The sequence below is a fragment of the Fusarium poae genome, chromosome 3 (genome assembly GCF_019609905.1).
Source record: "Fusarium poae strain DAOMC 252244 chromosome 3, whole genome shotgun sequence".
NCBI lineage: Eukaryota > Fungi > Ascomycota > Sordariomycetes > Hypocreales > Nectriaceae > Fusarium > Fusarium poae.
In genome coordinates this window covers 2357187-2377010 of record NC_058401.1, presented here as the reverse complement: position 1 = coordinate 2377010, position 19824 = coordinate 2357187, and the positions used below count along the sequence as shown (strand labels likewise).

At 45.9% G+C, this 19824-nt stretch overlaps 5 protein-coding genes across 5 annotated transcripts; 2 read left to right on the top strand and 3 right to left on the bottom strand.

Moving 5' to 3' along the window:
• Positions 1 to 1051: 1051 nt before the first annotated feature.
• FPOAC1_008192 (uncharacterized protein) lies at positions 1052 to 1542 on the top strand (the record flags this gene model as incomplete). The annotated part of the gene is made up of 3 exons (XM_044852637.1): positions 1052 to 1137; positions 1202 to 1415; positions 1534 to 1542. The coding sequence occupies 3 exons, from the start codon at positions 1052 to 1054 to the stop codon at positions 1540 to 1542; spliced, it is 309 nt and encodes a 102-aa protein (XP_044705307.1).
• A 2759-nt stretch (positions 1543 to 4301) lies between these two features.
• Positions 4302 to 5737, bottom strand: FPOAC1_008191 (uncharacterized protein; the record flags this gene model as incomplete). Its single annotated transcript, XM_044852636.1, has 3 exons — positions 4302 to 4564; positions 4640 to 5534; positions 5594 to 5737. The coding sequence occupies 3 exons, from the start codon at positions 5735 to 5737 to the stop codon at positions 4302 to 4304; spliced, it is 1302 nt and encodes a 433-aa protein (XP_044705306.1).
• A 1436-nt stretch (positions 5738 to 7173) lies between these two features.
• FPOAC1_008190 (uncharacterized protein) lies at positions 7174 to 7581 on the bottom strand (the record flags this gene model as incomplete). Its single annotated transcript, XM_044852635.1, has 2 exons — positions 7174 to 7286; positions 7347 to 7581. 2 exons carry the CDS (start codon positions 7579 to 7581, stop codon positions 7174 to 7176), a joined length of 348 nt encoding a protein of 115 aa, XP_044705305.1.
• A 1353-nt stretch (positions 7582 to 8934) lies between these two features.
• FPOAC1_008189 (uncharacterized protein) lies at positions 8935 to 10070 on the top strand (the record flags this gene model as incomplete). Its single annotated transcript, XM_044852634.1, has 7 exons — positions 8935 to 8982; positions 9281 to 9307; positions 9368 to 9408; positions 9488 to 9592; positions 9649 to 9719; positions 10004 to 10016; positions 10064 to 10070. The coding sequence occupies 7 exons, from the start codon at positions 8935 to 8937 to the stop codon at positions 10068 to 10070; spliced, it is 312 nt and encodes a 103-aa protein (XP_044705304.1).
• A 6554-nt stretch (positions 10071 to 16624) lies between these two features.
• Positions 16625 to 19760, bottom strand: FPOAC1_008188 (uncharacterized protein; the record flags this gene model as incomplete). Its single annotated transcript, XM_044852633.1, has 5 exons — positions 16625 to 19007; positions 19056 to 19085; positions 19136 to 19446; positions 19504 to 19611; positions 19677 to 19760. The coding sequence occupies 5 exons, from the start codon at positions 19758 to 19760 to the stop codon at positions 16625 to 16627; spliced, it is 2916 nt and encodes a 971-aa protein (XP_044705303.1).
• Between the last annotated feature and the right edge of the window lie 64 nt (positions 19761 to 19824).

Sequence of the window (19824 nt, the reverse complement as noted above, 5' to 3'; positions counted from 1 at the left end):
TCCATCATCCCGAGCTAGAACTATGCTAAGGCTTCTCAAGCTTCTCGAGGGCCGCCAGGTCCACACTTGAAATTGTGGCATGGCGGCATGCTGCCGGCTCGACAACCGCTGATGATTGACAGCTAGGCTATCGCGCTATCGTTGGCGCGCTGGCGGCGGCCGGTCGATCTGGGATCGTCTGGCTTAGCGGCAATCCTGAACTAGTCTAGCCTAGCTCTCAGACTTGTCGACTAGCATGACATCAAATGAAGTGGTGGCGTTTCCCCAGCAAGGGTAACCCTGGAGATTGGGTTTGGCAATTCCGGTACCGGTAATAGGGGACTGACAGCCAGGCGGGCGGGAGTATGTCACAGCCCTGAAACGCTGGGTTTAGTGGAAATGTCATGTGGTTGAGCTTTGATTTCGGACTCTCGCATCCATCCGCCTCCGTGCCCGGTCCTGGTCCTGGTTGCTTTGACAAGAAGCGTTCAGCTTTTTCCTCCTTTCATCCGGCGCATTGAAAATCAAAATGTTTCTGTCGATCAGTGCACAGCAGCCCTTGGCCTTGGAAGTTCAACAGGGAACAAAACTGGAAGACAGGTAGCCGCCGCATGCCTTCTTCATTATCAGCCCTGCTGGTGTAGCCTGAAACCACAGCCGCTATACCATGTCAGCCTTCAAATTACAACATGAAAGCATAACAAGGCCAAGTTGACCTAGCAAACAGCAGACTTGTGATAAACCGCCGGCCGATGTGCCTGCGGAGCGAATAACCACGCACGAGCCTAGGTATATCAAAAGCTGGTCAGACTGCTAAACTTAGAACCAAGTAGTATATAACGTTCATTTTGACATCCAGAGATCGGCAATACTCTCTGTAGGGTCCTCGCAGCCACGGGCATCCCTGCGCCACAACATCACCAAACATTGAGAATAATGAGGCGCATTGCAAAACACAGTAGAGTTGCAGCTATCGGAATCTCGATTCATGCCTTATTCTCGAGGGTTTCGAGCCATTAAACCGTTTTTGAACGGTCTGTTTCGTGTGATAAAACAGATTCAAGACTCCAAGATGCCTCAACCCTTCCTTCAGCCTCATCACGGCGACGATCATCCTCATTTTGCCGAGTCTGGCCCCAGTCTAGCGGGTCTGAGAACGTTCGTTCGTTAATATTCCCCGCCTTTGTGTCTCACCTGCTCACCAAGTTTGATACTCTATTAGCCTGTCCGCTCGAGTCAGAGTGATGAATAAAACAATAACTATTCGCTTAGGACATCAGACCAACATGACCAGTTGTAGCCCATTGGACCACATTCGTGAGCGAGACACTCAGCAATCAGATCCCCGTGGAGAAACAGAATCAACCACATTACCTATCGAAACCTCATACGAGTCGCAGTTCGGTACAGGAGATCTTTTGGGAAGCGCCAATAAAGTATGTAGGTGACTGAAGGGCTGAGGATCTTGCCGAGTTTCAGAGTGAATCAAAGTAATTTCCTAGCAGATCCAGATGAGCTGGCTTTCTACACTGTTCATAACTCTAACCCTCTCAGGGTATCTAGCGATGACCGTGTACGAAAAAGGGCACGCCTTCCAGCCTAGCTATCGACTAAGCCCGCCACAGGCTATGATAGGCACCCCTCCTGGACCACGCCTTGCCGCGGCGAGAGCCCGTTTTGTGTCATACACTCTATAATTTCAAGGGAACTTCTGTTGAAACGACTTGGTTGATGATGGTCATTGAAATATTCGACCTAATATCAATACGGCAGTGTACCAGGCATCTGTCATGTGAGTTCCGTCGAAACGAGCAAATGTGCTGGTTGATGCAAATCAACACGCATCCAAGCTATCTATTAGCCAAGGGGCAGAGCAAGCATTGCATATAATGGCATCCACAACTCGACATCAAGATGGCATCCATCTAGTGAAGGCGGCTTGGTTACGGTCCCAACAGCAAAGGGAGTCAATTTTCCCTGCACAACGCGGCACTGCATGGTGCCATAGGAAACTGAGCAGAACGCGGACACTTAACAGACATGTTGTAACTATTCGTATTTACTGATCTTGAACGTAGTGATCTCGGCCTTTCTGTACACACATATATAATCATGTATTCGCTGGCACGGCCAGTCATTAGAAATCATGCCTGCCGGGGAAATAAGCTCCTCACCGGTCAATTTTGAAATGTTTCATTCCCTGCGTGCATCCCTGATCCCAGGCGCTGTGCATGTACAATGTGCAGATCATTAGACAGGATTTACTGGTTTGTGAGAAGAGGGATGCCTCCCGCGGCATTATCAAGACTTTTTGCAAAGGTCTGGACCAGCTACCACAAGTGCCGTGTCCCAGATAGCCATGACCCCAGCATTGCAGTGTTTCTTACTCTGTAGACTCTACAGTATATGTAGAAATCCCATTTTCTCGGAATGCAAACACGTCACGCAACGGTTGTGCATACATACAGCGGCAGAGGCGTACATGTTTCTACATATCTGCATCTGGAACCGCGAGCTATCGATTGTCGACGATAAGCTGTCGACTCGACTATGCATTGACTTGCAGAATGTACCCGGTAGAGGGGGAGGGTTCATATCACAACATACTTGTAAAAAATCTCTCGTTTCTATACCTTTCTCGGCAATATGCATAGCTACTTTTGGGACTTATTCCTGACTAGGTACCTACGCTACGAAATCATGGTTGCCGTATCTTTATGCAGATTCCCGACCTTTTAGAAAGGCCATGCATGCTTGCACGATGACATTCCACAACGCTTTGGTTCTCGTTCCTGTTCTCACACCCCGGAGAGTATCCGTACCAGAACTCTGTTGTATCTGGCATCAGGAAGCTATCGGCCAAATCGTACATACAGCGAATCACAGTACGCTATTGACAACAGATATCCAGTGGCATATCATCCCAAAGGTCGGTGATGGGTGGAACCGGCCGGATGGCTTTCCGTGCAAAACCCATCTGACACGGGCCTCGAGATGATCATGAACGACATGATCACCTAGTTTGAACTTGATTCTCCTTTCCTAACCGATATTTGTCACCGGCATTGGCCTTTGAGTATGTACTATTGACTGCACTGTAATAGTCGAGTCCATGTTGGTTTTGGTCAAAAACAGTGGCTCCAAGCACGGGCTAGCAGCAGACGCTACGAATGGCTGGTGCATTATTTCTCTATAGCCTCTGCAAACCGTCTATCATCTCGTGGGAGAAGCTCCACTGACTCCCCTGGACTAAATGTCTAGACCAAGCAAAGGCAAAGTATCCATTGTACTGCACTGCACTGCACTGCACTGCACTGACTGACAGCCCGACTCGGGGACAGTAAGCACGTACAATGGATATTGCAGCATGGGGCAGGTGTTGGTTATAGCGCATCGCTAAGACCGCCGCCGCAGCAAGATGGGTGGATCAGACGATGAGGAAATTGACGTGAAGATATTCCCAGACAAGCTAATATCCATCCCGAAGCCTTGGACTGGAGAAAAGGCTCCATCCGAGCTACATACCGAAACTGATGTTAGTGGGAATACTAACTATTACAGCGCTGTCATGGATGAGTCTACGTTGAGTCAGCTGTGCCTGATGATGAGATGAGGCTTCCCTTTAATCGAAGCTCAAGCTAACGCACAGACCTTTATTCATTTTCAGTCAGTCGCGGTGATTTGATTTGGGACAGGTATTCTTGTTTTTGATTGATTTCATTTGATTCAGTGGCCCGACCAAACTTTGAGAGATACCAAGTACTAAATAAAATAGGCGTCTGGTTCGCCTGTATCTGGAAAAGAAAAAAAAGGTGGTCTTGGTGCGAGTATGATTCATAGTTATTCGCAGGATGTCTAATATTTTGTGCTGTGTGTCTCAATCCTCATCTCATATCAGAGATTCATCCACATTGACTTGAAACCCTCTGTCCTGTCTGATCAAAACGCTGCCGTATATATCGCGTTTTCCGTCCTATTTCCTTGCAAGGTTGTGACGTTCATAAATGCTGTCCATGCCCTGTGCTTCGTTCCCTGAACGATCCGTGCCCTAGTGACTGGGCCTCCCTAAAACAAACACCATCTCCACTCTATGGGATATAACCCGCCGCTAAATGCGTTTGGAGACTAAAACCTCAAACACCAAGGAGAAGAGAAAAACAGAGAGAAAAATATGACCATCGGAATGAAATTTCCCTGGCCATGACTATGACGGGGCACGTTTTGGGTGTCGCTGTAAATAGTTGTGGCGGAGGAAGGGAAAAGGGAAGGAAGGGATCCCTTAGTAGAGACATGGACCTATTCCTAGTCTTAGTCCCTCCATCTCAGACGCTGCCCCTGCCCATGGTGCCAGGTCTTCGCTGGCTCAGCGCCTCAAGCTCTTCGTCGTAAGTGGCGCCCTCTCCATCACTAAGGGGTCCAACGGGCTCTCGCTTCCCGTGGTCAAAGTCGCCTCGCTCTGTTGTGGCGAGCACCTTCATGTCACTGCCTCGAGCGCTCGACATGGCGTCAGTTTCGGCGCGAGCATTGTTGATCATGGTTGGCAATTGGCGTCTTCGTGCATTGATGAACCAATTGGAGATTTGGTCTGCATATGTTAGTTTCTATCCTGGGACAATTCTTCACACGCTTGCTTGTCTTGGCTTGGCTTGGCTTGACTTACTCATTTGCAGTCCTGTCTGCCGCATGAGATCCTGCTTCTCGTCCTCGGTTGGATAAGGGTGCTGAAGGTGTGCCACAAACCATGCTCTCAGTTTGTCCGTCGTCTCCTTGGGCAAGTTGCCTCTTCGCTTTCGTTGTTTGCTGTCACCGCTCAAGCTGGCAGGTCCCATCTCTCCAAATCGAACAAAATCTTGGTAAGGTGCGTTATATGCACCTGGCGTAAACGGTGTACGGTCGAATGAGTGAGCAGATCCTGCTGATAGTGATTGATATCGTGTTGGGTGGTGGTAAGGATATCCATAGCTCGACTCTCGGTAAGGCGAGACTCCAGACTCAGAGATGGGGGTCCGCGAATGCGGTATCGGCTGATGTGAGGTTCTGTACCCCTCCGTCGGTGCTGGAGCTGGTGCGGATGCTGAAACTGGTACTGGTACAGACGCTGATGCCGGTGCTGGTGCTGGTCCCCGGCTCACGAGTACCGCTTCTCGTTCAAGCGAACGTGGTGGAGGAAGGCTAGGCAATGTCGGTCGAGTCTCTGCTCGCTCGCCTACTTCCATTGGGACTGAGTGGTGAGGCGTACCGTTTGTCAGATATGGGCTTGTTCTTGTGGGTGCTGTCCAATTCTCCCGTGTTCCGGCTTGAATTGGTAGGTTTGGTGAAATCTGTCTTGGTGACTCTCGCTCGGGGCTGTAGCATAGACGTGGTACTTGACGAACTCTCTCGTTCTCCATCTCACGCTCCATTGACAACCTCCTCCTCTTGCTAGAATTAGGTGAGTGCACATATTGAGGTGATGCCGCAGTCAATGGCGTGGCACCCAATGGGGGTCCTGTCGCCAACGGCTTTGTATTAAGGTCATGTGGTGCTTGGGTCTGGAGTTGTAGCTCAGGGAAAGCCTGGGACATGTCAGCTTGAGAACATTACAAGGATTTCTCATGAAATCAGCGAGTCCTACCTGTCGAATCGAAGGAAGAGCAACTTTGTCGTTCTCGGTCCTCGGTCGGAGCGAATAGTCAGGGCATCGGTTTGTCTCCCAGGGGCGCGGCATGCCGAAGGACGAGGGATGAGGAGAAGGAGAAGCGGTAGCGATCATGGACATCTTGGGAAGCTGAGAAGCCGGCTGTTGTAGTTTCGTATCAGACTGTTTCAACAGTGAACGACTATCTTCCATAACAAGACGGCGGCAAGACAAAAGAAGGAACCGCACCGCGGTCGACCTGGCCTGCCGTCTAGTGTAGGTGAACAACCCGTTTCCTGATCACAAGTTGACAAATTATGCCTCTGGTTTTATACCAAAGCACAGCCAGAGTAAGTGTTAAGGCGAAGAACGGTTGCAAAAAGAATAGAGTTGTGTAAAGAGTGAATCTGTAAACTGATCCGACGTAGGGCCAACACTTGTCGTATTAGATCGCGATGTAGAAGGTGGAGGGTCCGGGGTGATCTACTGTAGGTGGGAAGCCCGAGCCTTTTGTATATCAGAGTGCAATGGCGGCTTGATGGCCTTGACGGTTCCCAAATCTCATGGAGTGGGGTGCACTTAATCGTAGGGCAACGCAGACGAAGTAACCAGGATAGGAAATGCTAGAAGACACAGACAGGGCCATGAACATCTGAGCGGAGAATTTCAAAGTGGCCGGGGCTCAACTGGAGATGTCGTGGTGTTAGTGAAACCAACTTATCCAAGCCACACACGACGTCGTAGGAACAAAGCGTTGTGGACTGGGATGTACGATTCTTTAATAAAGCCAGCATATGGCATCCATAGCGCACATTGATTGCTATGCGGACAGAAATGTCTTCGCCTCGAGGCGTGGAGAGAACAACTTGACGGACAAGCAATCTAAACCTGAAGGGTTCAGGCATGCGAGTTTTGGCAGGGTACGGTACACAGGGCGATCCAGAGGCCAGGGGAATGAGGACGGGGCAAGATTGAAGAAACAAATGGCCTAGGTTCGGAGAACATAGCGTTGTATCGCCAGAACAAGAGGAACGTCACCAATCCCAAAACGCTCATGAACAGCTTTGACAAGCTTGTGGTGGTTGCTAGGATATGCCCGCTTTCTGGATCAGGGGTGGCAGTCGACATGGAGCAGGGGCTCAACAAGCGACCAAGACCTGGCGGCCGTGGCTGTTAATCCTCAATTTGGAAACCCAGTTGGAGAAGCAGAGAGAGGGCAAAGATGGCCAGGTTTGGTTGAATGATGGCTGACACACCATGGTGTGTACAACTACACTAGCAGCCTTCTTGATGTGGCGTGTGGAGTGTAAATTGTTGCCGCTTGCACCCCCGGCTGCATGGCCCTTTTATGTACGTATGCATGTTGTGTATATATGGACTAAATAGTCAAAGCGGTTGAGAACGTGCGATGAATTGGACTGTCCTACACGAAGACCAGACCGGATTTGAGGTACCATTGCATATGCAACTTCAACTTGCACATGCATACCGGAACGGAAATGGGCATATGAGCGTGCTGTCATTTATACTGACCTGATGAGACGAGACAGGACTGGATCAGAACTCGGGGCATAAATTCATCCACAAGTCGATACGATCTGCACTTTCTTCAACGTTGGCAAGCCTCTGGGGCTTGGCGCTAGATTGCCGACCTGATTTTCGTCGCAGACGTTGGAAAAGTCTGAAGCCACTAATACAGCCATTCACCACCGCTGATGAGAGCATCACGAGATTGGGATGCCGCTCTGACCCATGCCGATGGGCTTCGGGCTTGTGGTGCCATTAGAGTTCAAGTACGACGGGTCGCTAGACACTGGCTGATAGGTGCCATCCAACTCCTTTTTGACTTTGCCTCTGGCCGGTAGAGGCCAGCCAGCCTCGATTTGACGGGCTGTCACGTCCGCAGTTCTTGTGGTTAGGAGCAGCGCTAGGCGGCTACGATACCCGCCACTGACAGTGGCATCTGCAGCTTGCAGGTAGACCATGATTCAGGATTGCGCCGCCATAGAACAAGTAATTATACGTCAGCACCACGTTGTGGAGATTTCAAATTTGTACTGTAAGCGTCACTACACTATTTCCAATCGCGAGGGGGTTAGTTGGGCTGTGAGTTCGACAAGAATTTGAGTACGGGCACAGTACAGTAGAGTGGTTGCGACCGTTGTGCAGCGATAGTTGGCATGGCCTGTCTGTCTGTCCATGGTTTGAAGCTTGACCGAAAGATCCCATGGTCATACTCACCAGTACTCTTACATAGTACGCATTGTAGGCACCCGGCAGTTACATATTGTGCGTCTCGGCAGCCAGTGTGGGGCCGGGGTTGAGAAGTATGTCAAGGAATGCCTTGCTTTGTTGTGCTGTGTCTGCTGTGTTATGTGCGTACCTATGGTGTTGCGTAGTATTGTGCTGTGCTATGTTTGCTACAGCAGGAGGCACTCTGTCCCAACCCTCCTGAAAGGGGTTGTGTCCGATAAGCCCACTCATACTGCTAGGATTTCTGACTGTGACGCGGCTCGAGCGGGTACATAGACGGGAGGCCCGTGGCGTTGATGGGCAGTCAGTCCAGGCCCAAGTTCCTGGGACTTGGGCTGTCCAAGATGATCTAAGGATCAAGCTCAAACGCCTCATTCAACGCAAAGACACACACATACGTGCACCAGATGGTGACTCCACATCTTGAATTCTCGGGAACGTCGCTGTTTTTCACTCGCGCTTGTCGAACAAAGATTCGAACACTGATATGGTGGGATGGCTCGTAACTATTATCCAGGTATAAAATAGAGAATAAACAACCAGGATCCGACAGCAAAGCCTTTGTTGCGATTGGCTTGTCAAAGTTGCACGATCGTCGTGAAGATCGCACGGGGCCGGGACGTATTAGGACCACCTCCGGAGCTGGGATAGCCAGTCTGCCAGGCTCCAAAAAAAGACGTTTTGGATGGAATTGCGACATGGTACATGTAGTGCTCGGCCAAGGTGTACTGAAACAGCAGGTACTCCAGCGGGCATCGTAGCATTTCTAGACTCGAAAGGGTCTGCCACCGGCGACAGGCAAAGGTAAACCTGGTCTTGGCACCTGAATGAAGCTTAAGTTATCCATTTAGAAACATCGGACCCTCATAGAGAAGTTGGACGTTACACTGAGGCTTGCTGGTACTTGTTCGATCCCTGGCGTGCCTGAGTTCGGTAGATGAGAAAGAAGCTTGTAAACTTTGTTTGGTACCAAGTAAAAGCCCCGAGTCTGGCAGGCGAGCTGATCAAAGTTACACTCACCGTTGAGGTCGACGTTTGTAACGGAGTCACTGAGATGCGATACGATGCGATGCGACAATGCAACAATGTTAATATCATTCCACGATAAACATGGAACCAAGGATTTCTCCACTGTGAGGTCCACATCACGTTACCTGCAAGGATCTGGAATGTGGAATGTGTTGCAACTGCATACCTGCCTGACCTACATGAGAGACATACATAAATAGTTACCTGCCAAAGTTAGGGGTCTATTCGTGATGATGGTGCCTTCCATCTATGGATTTCGGGATTGAGAACGGAACAACTCATTGCCCGCTACCGACTCTCCTTCCTTCCATTCTCTAGTAGGTACCTTGGCTACTTGGCACTGACTTAGTACTAAGAAAGTCCGTCACATCAAGAATCATCGTCAAAAATGCAATTTACCAGTTTACTACCAAGATACTAGGTAAAAAGGTGAGCTGGTGTTAACCAAATATCTTGCCTCCTCAGCACCCAGCTTCAACTCATGACCAGATTTTCGCCAAGAGCTGCGTCGATCAGCACGCCGTTGAGCGGTACGTGCATCGAAAACACCCATCTTGTTTCTCCAACGGTCTTGAATAATATCCCGATCACTAATCCAGCTGTGTGCAGTGCAGGCTATAGGCTACATCGGTTACAGTACCAGGGGTCATTCACTAGCGAAACTCTGGCCCTCCAAGTTATTTCCTTGGCATCGGCCGCCCGACCAGAAACTCTGTGGGTTATAGTACAGACCAGCATCCTTGCTATTATTTCATCTCGCTCTATAATAGTAGCCATGTCCAGGGCTGCGACTCAACATGCCTGCCAGGATCAGCCAAGCAAGTTGAATCTGTCAGAGCTGGTGTGTGCAGAGGCTTTCGCCCCATTCTGGAGCCTTTGGACAGGGGGGATCCACGTTCATTTTGCCTACAGAGGTATCCCGGCATCTTGTACTGGCCACTCATCTCTCATGTCGGAGTTGCGCCGGGACTCCAGTTGCCGATCAGTTTTTGCAAGACGTTCGGCTATGAACAAATCCCTACGGCAATCCTCTAGTCACAGATGTCAAAAATGCACAACGGAGATGCTCGAGAATCCTTCCGATTAACTATTGCGCTATGACAACAACTCTCTAAAACGTATCAGGACCTACCAACCAGTGCGTTGACCATCAGGGTCATTTGGTTATTGCTAATTTAACCACAGTACGTGAACAACAACTTAAGTATATTCTCCATTTTTTTGTCCATTGACACAACAACATTGGCAAAGGCTCTGCAGTCCCAACCTTTTATAATCGAGTTTGGTTCGACGTCCTGTCCTATTCACTGCGCACTTATGCAAACCACGGTCTTTAAAGAAGGTGGGTTTATTTGTTTGTTTCGTTTGGTGCCATCAGCAACGACTTGGCCCACCTCGCTGTGCCTGTTATGCAGGCCATGCAGGCCATGCGCATTCACACGCACAATGCTAGCCTAGGTCATACCCAAGCCCACACCTTGTTTATGCAAACCCTTGCTGCTCGCTCTCGACAAGACGTGGTGGCTGTCTGCCGTCGCGCCCCGCATATTCCCTTCTTGACATCTCACCCGGAGTGAGACAACCTCAATCGTTTGTTCCAAGTCCTGTATGTGACCGATACATATCGATTTCGCCGTTTGCTCACCTTCTCTGTGTCAACCCAAGATGGCAACGGGTGCGTCAGGGATACGCTCGCAAGATGGCCTACACTAGGAAAAAACCGTACCTTACCCGGCACCCTGGCCTGTCTTGTTCAAAAACCTCCAATCACTCTCCCGTCAGAGGTCACAACCGACGATAAATCCCAGCGGCAGAGCCCGTTGGTCGGGAGGGGCTTTCAGGGCCCCCCGGTATGCTTTCCAGTTCCTGGGTCCTTGTGGGCCACGAAACCAACGAATCGTAAGAAAGTTAGAGAATCTGACGCTGGCAGATCTGTCTTTTGACATGTTTTGCGGGACACCCCAGTCTCATCTCTGTGTCACCATCCATTCTGCGTCTGCCAACGATCGGTAAGCACACGTCGCAAGGTAAAGTGCCGTTCAGGTTGAGGAAATTATCAAAACTCACCGCCTTGCATGTGTTCATCGGTTTCGTTATACCAGATCTGAATCGGTGTTACGGCATATTCCACAAGTCTCGAAATATTATTTCGACAACGTGGCGGCGTTCTTCATCGGATGTGCCAAGTCCTGTATGTAGTGGCTACTGTACGGAGGCAGCCTTCAAAAGTTCTTGCTTACTAAGAGCGATCGGCAATAATCCCTATAGCCTAACCAGGGTCAGTATACTGTATTTATAGAAGGATATTCTATAAGGGATTTTATCTATATTCTTTATATTTATTCTTTTAAATAATCTTTTAAAATGCTAATTAATATAGCTACTTAGGCTATAATTATAATAATAAAGTTACTATAAAGTAATATAAAATTATTTTATAAAATCTATAAAATAATAAGAATATTAGCTTATATAATTAATATAATATATATATAAGCTTTTAAAAAAGGCTTTTAATTTATTAAAGTATTATTTAAGCTAATAAATAAGATATTATAAAATATATTATATTTAAGCTAGCTAAGTAAATATATAGAGAAAAATAAAGATTTAATTATTTTAAAAGTTAGCTATAATTAATATAGCTATAAAAAAGCTATTAATATAATTATTAAAGAATTTACTATTAATAGTATTATAATATTAATTTTAATAGTAAAATAGATTTTAAAGGCTATAAAATATAAAAAAATAAAGCTAATTAAAAAGCTAAATTTAATAAAAAAGATATAAAAAGAATACCTTAAGTAATATATTATATATTAAGATTAGACCTTAAAAGACTAAAAGTATATAATTTAATTAAATAAAATTTCTATAATATTACTATATTAATATAGCTTTTATTAAATTTAAAGAAGGCTTAATAAATAGGTCTTTTATAATTATATTTAAAAGAAATAAAAAAGATTTAATAAGTTTATATTTTAAGGGGCTTTTTTATATAATAAAAAAAGTCTTTATTATTATTAAGTTTTAAAAACTATAAAGAAAAAAAAAGAAATTAAAAAGGTAATAAATTATATAAATATTACTCTTAAGCTATAAATATATAAGTAATAAAAGCTTAAGAATAGTATATAAAGGCTTAAGCTATATAACTTATTAAATAAAAAGCCTATATAGTTATAAAAAAAAAGAATAATAAATTAATAAGAAAAAGTATAAAAAATAATATTAATTAATAAAAATATTAATAGAAGATTTTTAAATTAAAATTATTTTTTTTTTATAAAAGAATATATAAAAAAAAGACTAAAGACTATTATATAAAAAAATTAGGCTTTTATATATAAATACTATATATAATAATAAATATATAATCTTAAAAGTATTTAATAGCTTTTTTAATATTTAAATTTACTTAATTTAAATACTATAAAGCCTATATAGCCTTAAATAAAGTAAAAGATTATTAAAAAAAAGTATATTAAAAAGTAAAAAAGAAACTATTTATAAATAAAAAAAAATATAAAATAACTTTTTATTATAAAAAAAAATATAAATATAAATAAAGAGAATTTTAATATATATTTATAAAATTATTAAGTATAATAAAAAGAATAAGTATATAGAAGGTAAAGATTATCTAGTATAAAAATAAGGAATTTAAAGTATTTATACTTTTACTTTACTTTTCCTGATTTTAGCGTAAGTAAGAACTTTTAAAGGCTGCCTCTGTACTCCTGGCAGCAAAAAGCAAAATGTCTATCCACAACATCCTACCATACTAATGTCGCCCCTTGCCGACACGGCTCAGGATCGAATGCTGCTAAAGCTCAACCGATTGGGTGTCCTTCATAACAAAGTCATCGCTTATCTCACTTTTGCCAAGTTGTCATCCATCACCATGACCTGCATGTACTGGCAGCCAGCCACTACAACGGCTTCACACATGATACTGAACACCCTCAAGAAAGAAGATTATATGGCGACCAGTACATACTCTGTAACCGTCAGACAACATCCACTATTTTTTTTTGCGAATACCAGTCTTCCAGAAGCTGGAAATCCTCAGTCAACAACACCTGGGAAAATACGACGGCGGCTGAACTTGGCAAAAAAAAAAACTAAAAAAAAACTCCTACAACGTAGCCAGACATGTTTCATAGGCCAGATTGCCTTTCTATAAGCTACAGGGCGAACAGTACAGTCCCTTAAGCACAAACTGCAGCTACTGCTTGTTGCAACTTTGTCAAACTGCTACACAAGGAAAAGCGGTGACGGCGATGCTTCCGTGCAAATCCTCCGAGTTGTGTTGATTCAAGACACCTCGGAGGAGCACAAGTTGCCCATATCAGTATCAATCTAGTAACATCGGAACATGGCTACTCATCTGGCAATCGACATAAAGCTCACATGTTAGCATCGACCTCAATTAAACGTGAATTGGGGGCTAACAAAGATTCCGTGCAGGTCAAGGGAGTCTTGCAAAGCAAAGTTCCCAGCATGACTCGCCCATCGTAGCCAGTTGACACCACGACGAAGAAGACGACATGGTCCACGAGAACGCTTGGCTGTGTCCTAAAACATCCGCTACGGTGAAAGATGTCCCTATGTGCAGGGGATACCCTAGCAACTCAGGACCCTCATCGGTAAGACCATAATATGGATCAACTGCCACATTGGATCCCCCTACGTCTGGCTTATCCATCCATATCGAACTCAAGAATGAGGTTCCTCCAAATGGGTCGAGGCGAGTTAGTCGGTCCAACGGTCCAAATCCAGCAAAATTGCTGGTGGTTTGGAACAGGCAAAATCGCAGCATGAGTTAGTTACCTTAGTTCTCCTCAGTACGGCAGTGGATCACCCCGCCTACATCGAATGGTGGCTACCCCGAGGTCGCACTCAGATTTTGTTGAACCTAGGTTATCAAGGATATCAGGACATCAGTGCATCATCGCGGGCTGCGCAACGCAAGCTGTGGCCAAAATCTTTTCATTCCCATTCATGCATGCATAAGAAGCTGCATAATACTTGTCATAAGACCATTGTTTATGCAGCAAATCATGGATTACTGGCCCTGACTGGTCTACTCAGGTAATTACGGTCGATGATACGGAAGGAGGAGCATCATGGATGGTACACAATTTCACAAGCGACAGCTGATTGTTGTCTATGTCGTTTGCCGAGTTATGACCACCTCCCTCATCAACTTTGTTTCCCCCCCGGAACGTTTCTGTTTACTCTCGCCGGGGTTATCTGATCTTTTCTTCCTAGCCATCCTTGTTGTCTCTATATATCATTGTGAGATATGACTAACAGCACACCTATTCCTTGTCAACTACGTTTGAGAAACAGTTGAAATACATACACGTAAACTGACGTACAGGAAAGCACAGAAGCGACACATAACGGTCGACGGGGCCATGACAAGTTTCATCATCCTTTCCTTTCTTTTTTTTTCTTCTTCTTTTTCTTTGTCTTACAATAACGCTTACAACCTTGGGCCATCAACAATCGCATGCGCCCTGTTGTTGAGAATGCCCATCTGTGTTCAACTCATTACTACAAGTATCGAGCACTATTTCCGGCGGACGAATAATAATAATACCGACTTGGACCTAGATAGAAGGCATGTGGTCTTAACCTGACAGTCGCTTGTTAGACCTAGAGATTGGTGGGTATGATCAAAGAAAGTTCGAGACTAGTGTACTCTGGGGCATTGGACCTTATACGAGCATCTCAATCTCAACCAGTCGGCTCCTTATTTCAACGTTGGAGGCGATGCAGCCCAACTTGTATACAATTGGCGACCAAAAAGCAAATATTCAGGGTCATTTCAATTGCGACCCAATGAGATCCACCTCGATGACAGGATGTGCATACAGAGTGATTATGTATAGTATCGTTTTCGTCAACCTGGCACACGTCAACTTCGAACAAACAAACAAAGGATGGCTGTCAAGGGCTCTGATACGATACAATACCCTGAACAGGTCGGCCCAAGCGTCCTGTCAGACGGCCGCCAAACCCATCTTGAGCCGCCGTGGCCGTGGCTTACATACAGACCACGGGCCCTTTCCCCGGTTCGGTCTCTTGGTCGGCCATTTTTCTTCTTAAGCCGGGCTCTGTGCTCCGCGCGCCAATCTCGGATCATAGTGGTTGATGAATAATAATGCTATATATTATTATTATTATGTGCATACTCTCTATATACAGGATAGGTAGTAAGTACTATACAAGCACAAGAGGCTACGCTGCAATAACCTAGTCTAATTGTTGCAGCCCTTTGAGTTTTCTTGACAACTGTTGGCATGTTGTGTATGTCAAGAATATACATAAATTTATTTATTCAAAACCTACATATGTACTTGTGCTTGCATTTGCCTTGATCGTACGGTAATGTGGATCGTTCGCCTCAACTAGAACAGTCGGATGCTGGCCTTGCAAACCACTTCACCGTGGTATGCTACTCTGCAGTGCAGCGATAATTATTGATTGATCAGATATAGTAGGTTCAGGTGCCCCGCAGACAAAGGAACAAGGGCAATTAGGTGCCGACCGGTAAGTGTTGGACTAATCCATTACTATGTAGTTTGCACTACTCACGGAAACGAGTCTTTCCGTTTTGCACAATTTCATTACTCGTTGCCTGTACATATCTTCATGATTGACTCTACTAACGTACGTTAGTACGTCTATCCCTGACAAAGGTCTCCCTCCTACAGAGTAGACTAGACTAAACTAAACTAAACTAAACTGACTGTCATAGCTGTGTCACTCTCTGCCGTAGCCCGAAAATGTCCTCTTGTGCTTTCTTTGAGATACCTTCCTGACTTTACTCTCTTGTACGCTATCTGTCCTGCGTCACACAGGGGAACCTCAATTTCTGGAAAATCGCGACAAGCTCTCTATTGGGCAGTCCGCTTACTCGTCGAGTTCCACACACGGATGCAACTATTGCCAGTGGCGGTTTGGCTTCACCGGTAGGCCGCGTGAAAACGAGGTCTTCCGCCTTACACAACGGCACCAGCTGCTGTATCTGGGCTTGTGTTACCGAAGCAAAATCTGACGATGAAGCGTGGAACGCATTAGAATACCACAGGCTGTTTGACTTGAATAGATATCAGAAACCTGAGACGTACATATGTTGTGGTGTTTAGTTTTTGTGATACTACCCGTATGTTCCCGACGATCATTGTTAACTGATCCAGTATAACACTGTAGGGTAACTATATGACCGCAACAAAGGGATTTTGTGCTTGTAGATTGTGTTTATCACTGCTGGGTATACTTATCTACATGAAAGTGTATTTCGTTCTGAATGGAACGATCTGTATCAATGCTATTTGGATACTGTTGGTACATGGACCAACACTGCCAATGTGTTTTTTGACTAGGTCGTATTCCTAGTCTTACTATAGCCAGCCATGACTAGTATTTTCCTGATTGTGGCCTCAAAGATGATAGCTATAGTTAAAATCTATCAAGAACTGTAAGTGAAGCTGTTGTATAAGTCTTGCCTCTCATATTTTGGCCGTCTAGGTCGCCCGGTGTAAGCATACAGATGTTAAAAGTACAAACATGATAGAGAAGTCATGGTTGTCCAAAGCCATGCATGACTACCATCCCATAGTAATCCCATCTTTAAATATTTGCATCTCCAAGGAAGAACTTCCGTTCTTGGTTCAAGACCACTATACAGAATGTATCATCAACCGTAAATCCTGTATATCCTTTATGCTATGTCCTCCGGAATACTTTGTTCAAAAGACCTCCCCCACGGCCCCGTCGGGATATCTCTTCGGGAGACGTCACTGCCCGAATATTTTTGCCCTTACTTGTAGTTTGTGGGTTTCCATCTGGAACTGTTTCGTCTCCGCGACCGACCTCGACATATTCGTCTGATTCCCTGTTCACGTTTGATTGCTCGCGATAACACTCAGCTGCTAACTTGGAATGCTCTGGTTCATAGACAGCGACTGGTGCTTGTGGAATATGAGCATCTCGAATCTTCGTTAAACCACGATCCAGATACTCCACCATTTGAGCTTTAGTGACAAAGCTTTCGTTGTCGGATTTCTCAACACCGTGGATGTCCTGTGCTTTCTTGAAGAGCCCAGGGAAGTGGTTCTGGAACTCGGTCTCGAGTACCCTCTCTTGTTCTGCTAGTGCTGTTGTTCGTTCTTCGTCGTATCCAGGGGAGGAGCTGAGATATGGCACATGCTCCTCCTTTTCCAGTCGAGCGAATAGCTCGACAAACTCTCCCTCATTACCCGATATGCCCTTGCTAGCAATCGACAAATTGGATAGAGCTCTTTCAAAGTCTCCATCCTGCGCGCGGTGGATATGCTTGCTGAAAGAGTCACTGAATTCTCGGTAATGGCCTTTCAGGATGAAGCAGCGTCCGCGCCAGCCACAAGCCGAGAGTTTCTCGAACAAGATCTCCGCAGAAGGGCATTCCCATGGGTGGTCAAGGCCACGTGAGTAGAAGACAATATAAATGGCCTGCTTCCATCGCGAGAATGTTCTTCTGTTTTGTGCGTCGGCAAAGACGCGCTCGATCATATCCAAAGATGCAGGACGCAAGAAGGATTGAGGGGCACGAAAGTTTATCGCACCCTTGATGTGTGACTTTTGGAATTCCATTGAGGATCGAAGATCAAATATGATGCTCTGTCCTGGTAATGATATGTCTAAAAGTTCGCCAAGGTTTGATGGTAAGATCATGCGTGGCCCTTCATGAGCCTGAATTTTGGAACCTTCTACTTGGAGAGATGCAAAACGTTGAGCAAACGCATCCCTCTCTCTTCTATGGTGAAACCAGACCTCTACATGCCAAGGCTCTACGCCCAGATTCGATGCAAAGAATGCCTTCTGACCATCATTCGGTAATGGTTCAGTTTGATAATACTCTTCGAGGCGTTTTTCAACATGAGGAGAAAATTTCTTGGGTTCTGGAACGTCAACCCCAAAAGTTGTGCGCCGTAGAGTTTGCTGTTGGTTCATTATCATCTGCCGTGTTAGATTTCTGTCGCCTCCTAGGGATGATGACGATTGTTGTCTTTGTAATGCGGTAAGTGATGCTGCTGATTGCATGGGTATCATGGGTTGTTGTGATAAGCTCTGAGATGGTGACAGAGGTTGTGACAGAATGTGAAGAGGCGAGACTTGCTGACTAGGTGAAAGATGAGTTCTCGCCATGGGGCCGTCTTGCCTGCCATATGTAGGATCCCGAAAAGCTCCAAGCTGGCCAGTCCGTCCCGTTATCTCCGTAGGCGCAAACGTCGTGCCAGAAACATCGGACACGAACGATGCACTGTCGTTTTCGGTAGGATAACGGTTTACAGGAACCAAGGTTGGCACTAATTGGTTTCGGGGTTTTTGAGCCATAAGGTTGTTGGAACGGATGAAGGCGACGAAAGTTGTCGCATGATCTTCTGGGAGCAGATCCCATATAGAAACCGGCATGGAAACAAGAAGCATTGTCGAATGACTCTTAAAAACGCCCTGTACCTTGACGTATTTGGCCATAGCAGGAAAGGCCCCCAGCCATTGTTCCCATGCGTTAATGTCAAGCCTTTGGTCGTCTTCCAATGCCAAAGAAATCATGACGTGAGGAGTATCTTCGTTAGGTTCGGTGAACATGTGGTCGTTTCGTGAGATAGGTGCAGAATCAGCTGCCCGGCCTGTTTCATGAACGATCTCAGGCATTGGTGTCAACTGGGGGGAGGGTAGGTTGTCGCTACGAGACATACGGGACATTTCGATACTAGGTGCTTTGTGATTGGAAGTCATCATGAAGTGCACAGGAGTGGAGCGAGCCTCAAAGTATTTGCCGTTGATGGTGATGGGCCGTGGGTGTTTCAATCGAGCGAGGACTTCAGCATGGAGCATAGCGGCAGAGAAGGCACGAAGTCTCCACTCTTGAAGTACTTCAATAAGAGCATTAGTGAAGGAGTAACGTCCGGGGTCCGGAGCGATAGCATCCCAACTCGAGGCTGAGATGGTCTCAGTGATGCTGGCACCGCTGGGAAAGGTCGCACTTGCGGCTCCAGCGCAGCAATCTAGCAGAATGAGAACATCAGATAGTGATCGCTCGAGGAGAGTCTGGATCGCAGACCATCTACATAAAAGTTAGAAATGAACGTTGCGTATTCTCAGAATGTCTCACTGAAGCCACGGAGAGTTCGCTTCTCGTGTTCTAAGAATTGTCAGGAACTTCTTTATGCGTGTCAGTCGGTCCCGACTTACGCGCACCAGGTGCTTTGTCTAGACTCGTCAATCCTGGCGTGTCCGCCATAGTATACAACAAACAGGGTGTCTTGAGATTCATGATCTCTGATAAGTTGACCAATGCGCATCATCAACTCAAGATGAGCGTTTTCGGAAGGGATGGCAAATATGTCAGTATTGAAGCCATAATCCTCGCTCAGACACTTTTCGAGATCCTCTAGCTCAGGTATCACGAAGAGATCGTCTGAATTCCAGTGTAGCAGCAACACTTGGACATTGTTGTACCTGGCCGAGGACTTTCCGCGGTTAGGAAACGCACGAGCGGCGGACTGAGTACGAGCGAGTGAGTTTGAATACTGATTTCATGGCGAACGGGAACAACTAACATCTTCAAGCCTTTGGGCAAATTGGCCAATATGTTTCACATGGAAACTGGTACGGCTTGTGTCATGTGTTGCAGATCTGGCATAGTGATCCCCTCCACCAGATGCAGCCTGAGAGTTCTTGTGTAAGTCGCGTGTAGGCTGGAGTGTCAACTGAAATCAATATTTAAACACACCATAAGAGGACCAGTGCTTCTCGAACCTGGGCCTTCGACAGGTCTCCGAGAACGAATAGTAACATATGGTTGGTGGTCTGTCATGGTGTTGAATGTACGACTCGCTTGCGTTTGACAGATTTCAATGTATGTGTCAATCTCGTGACAT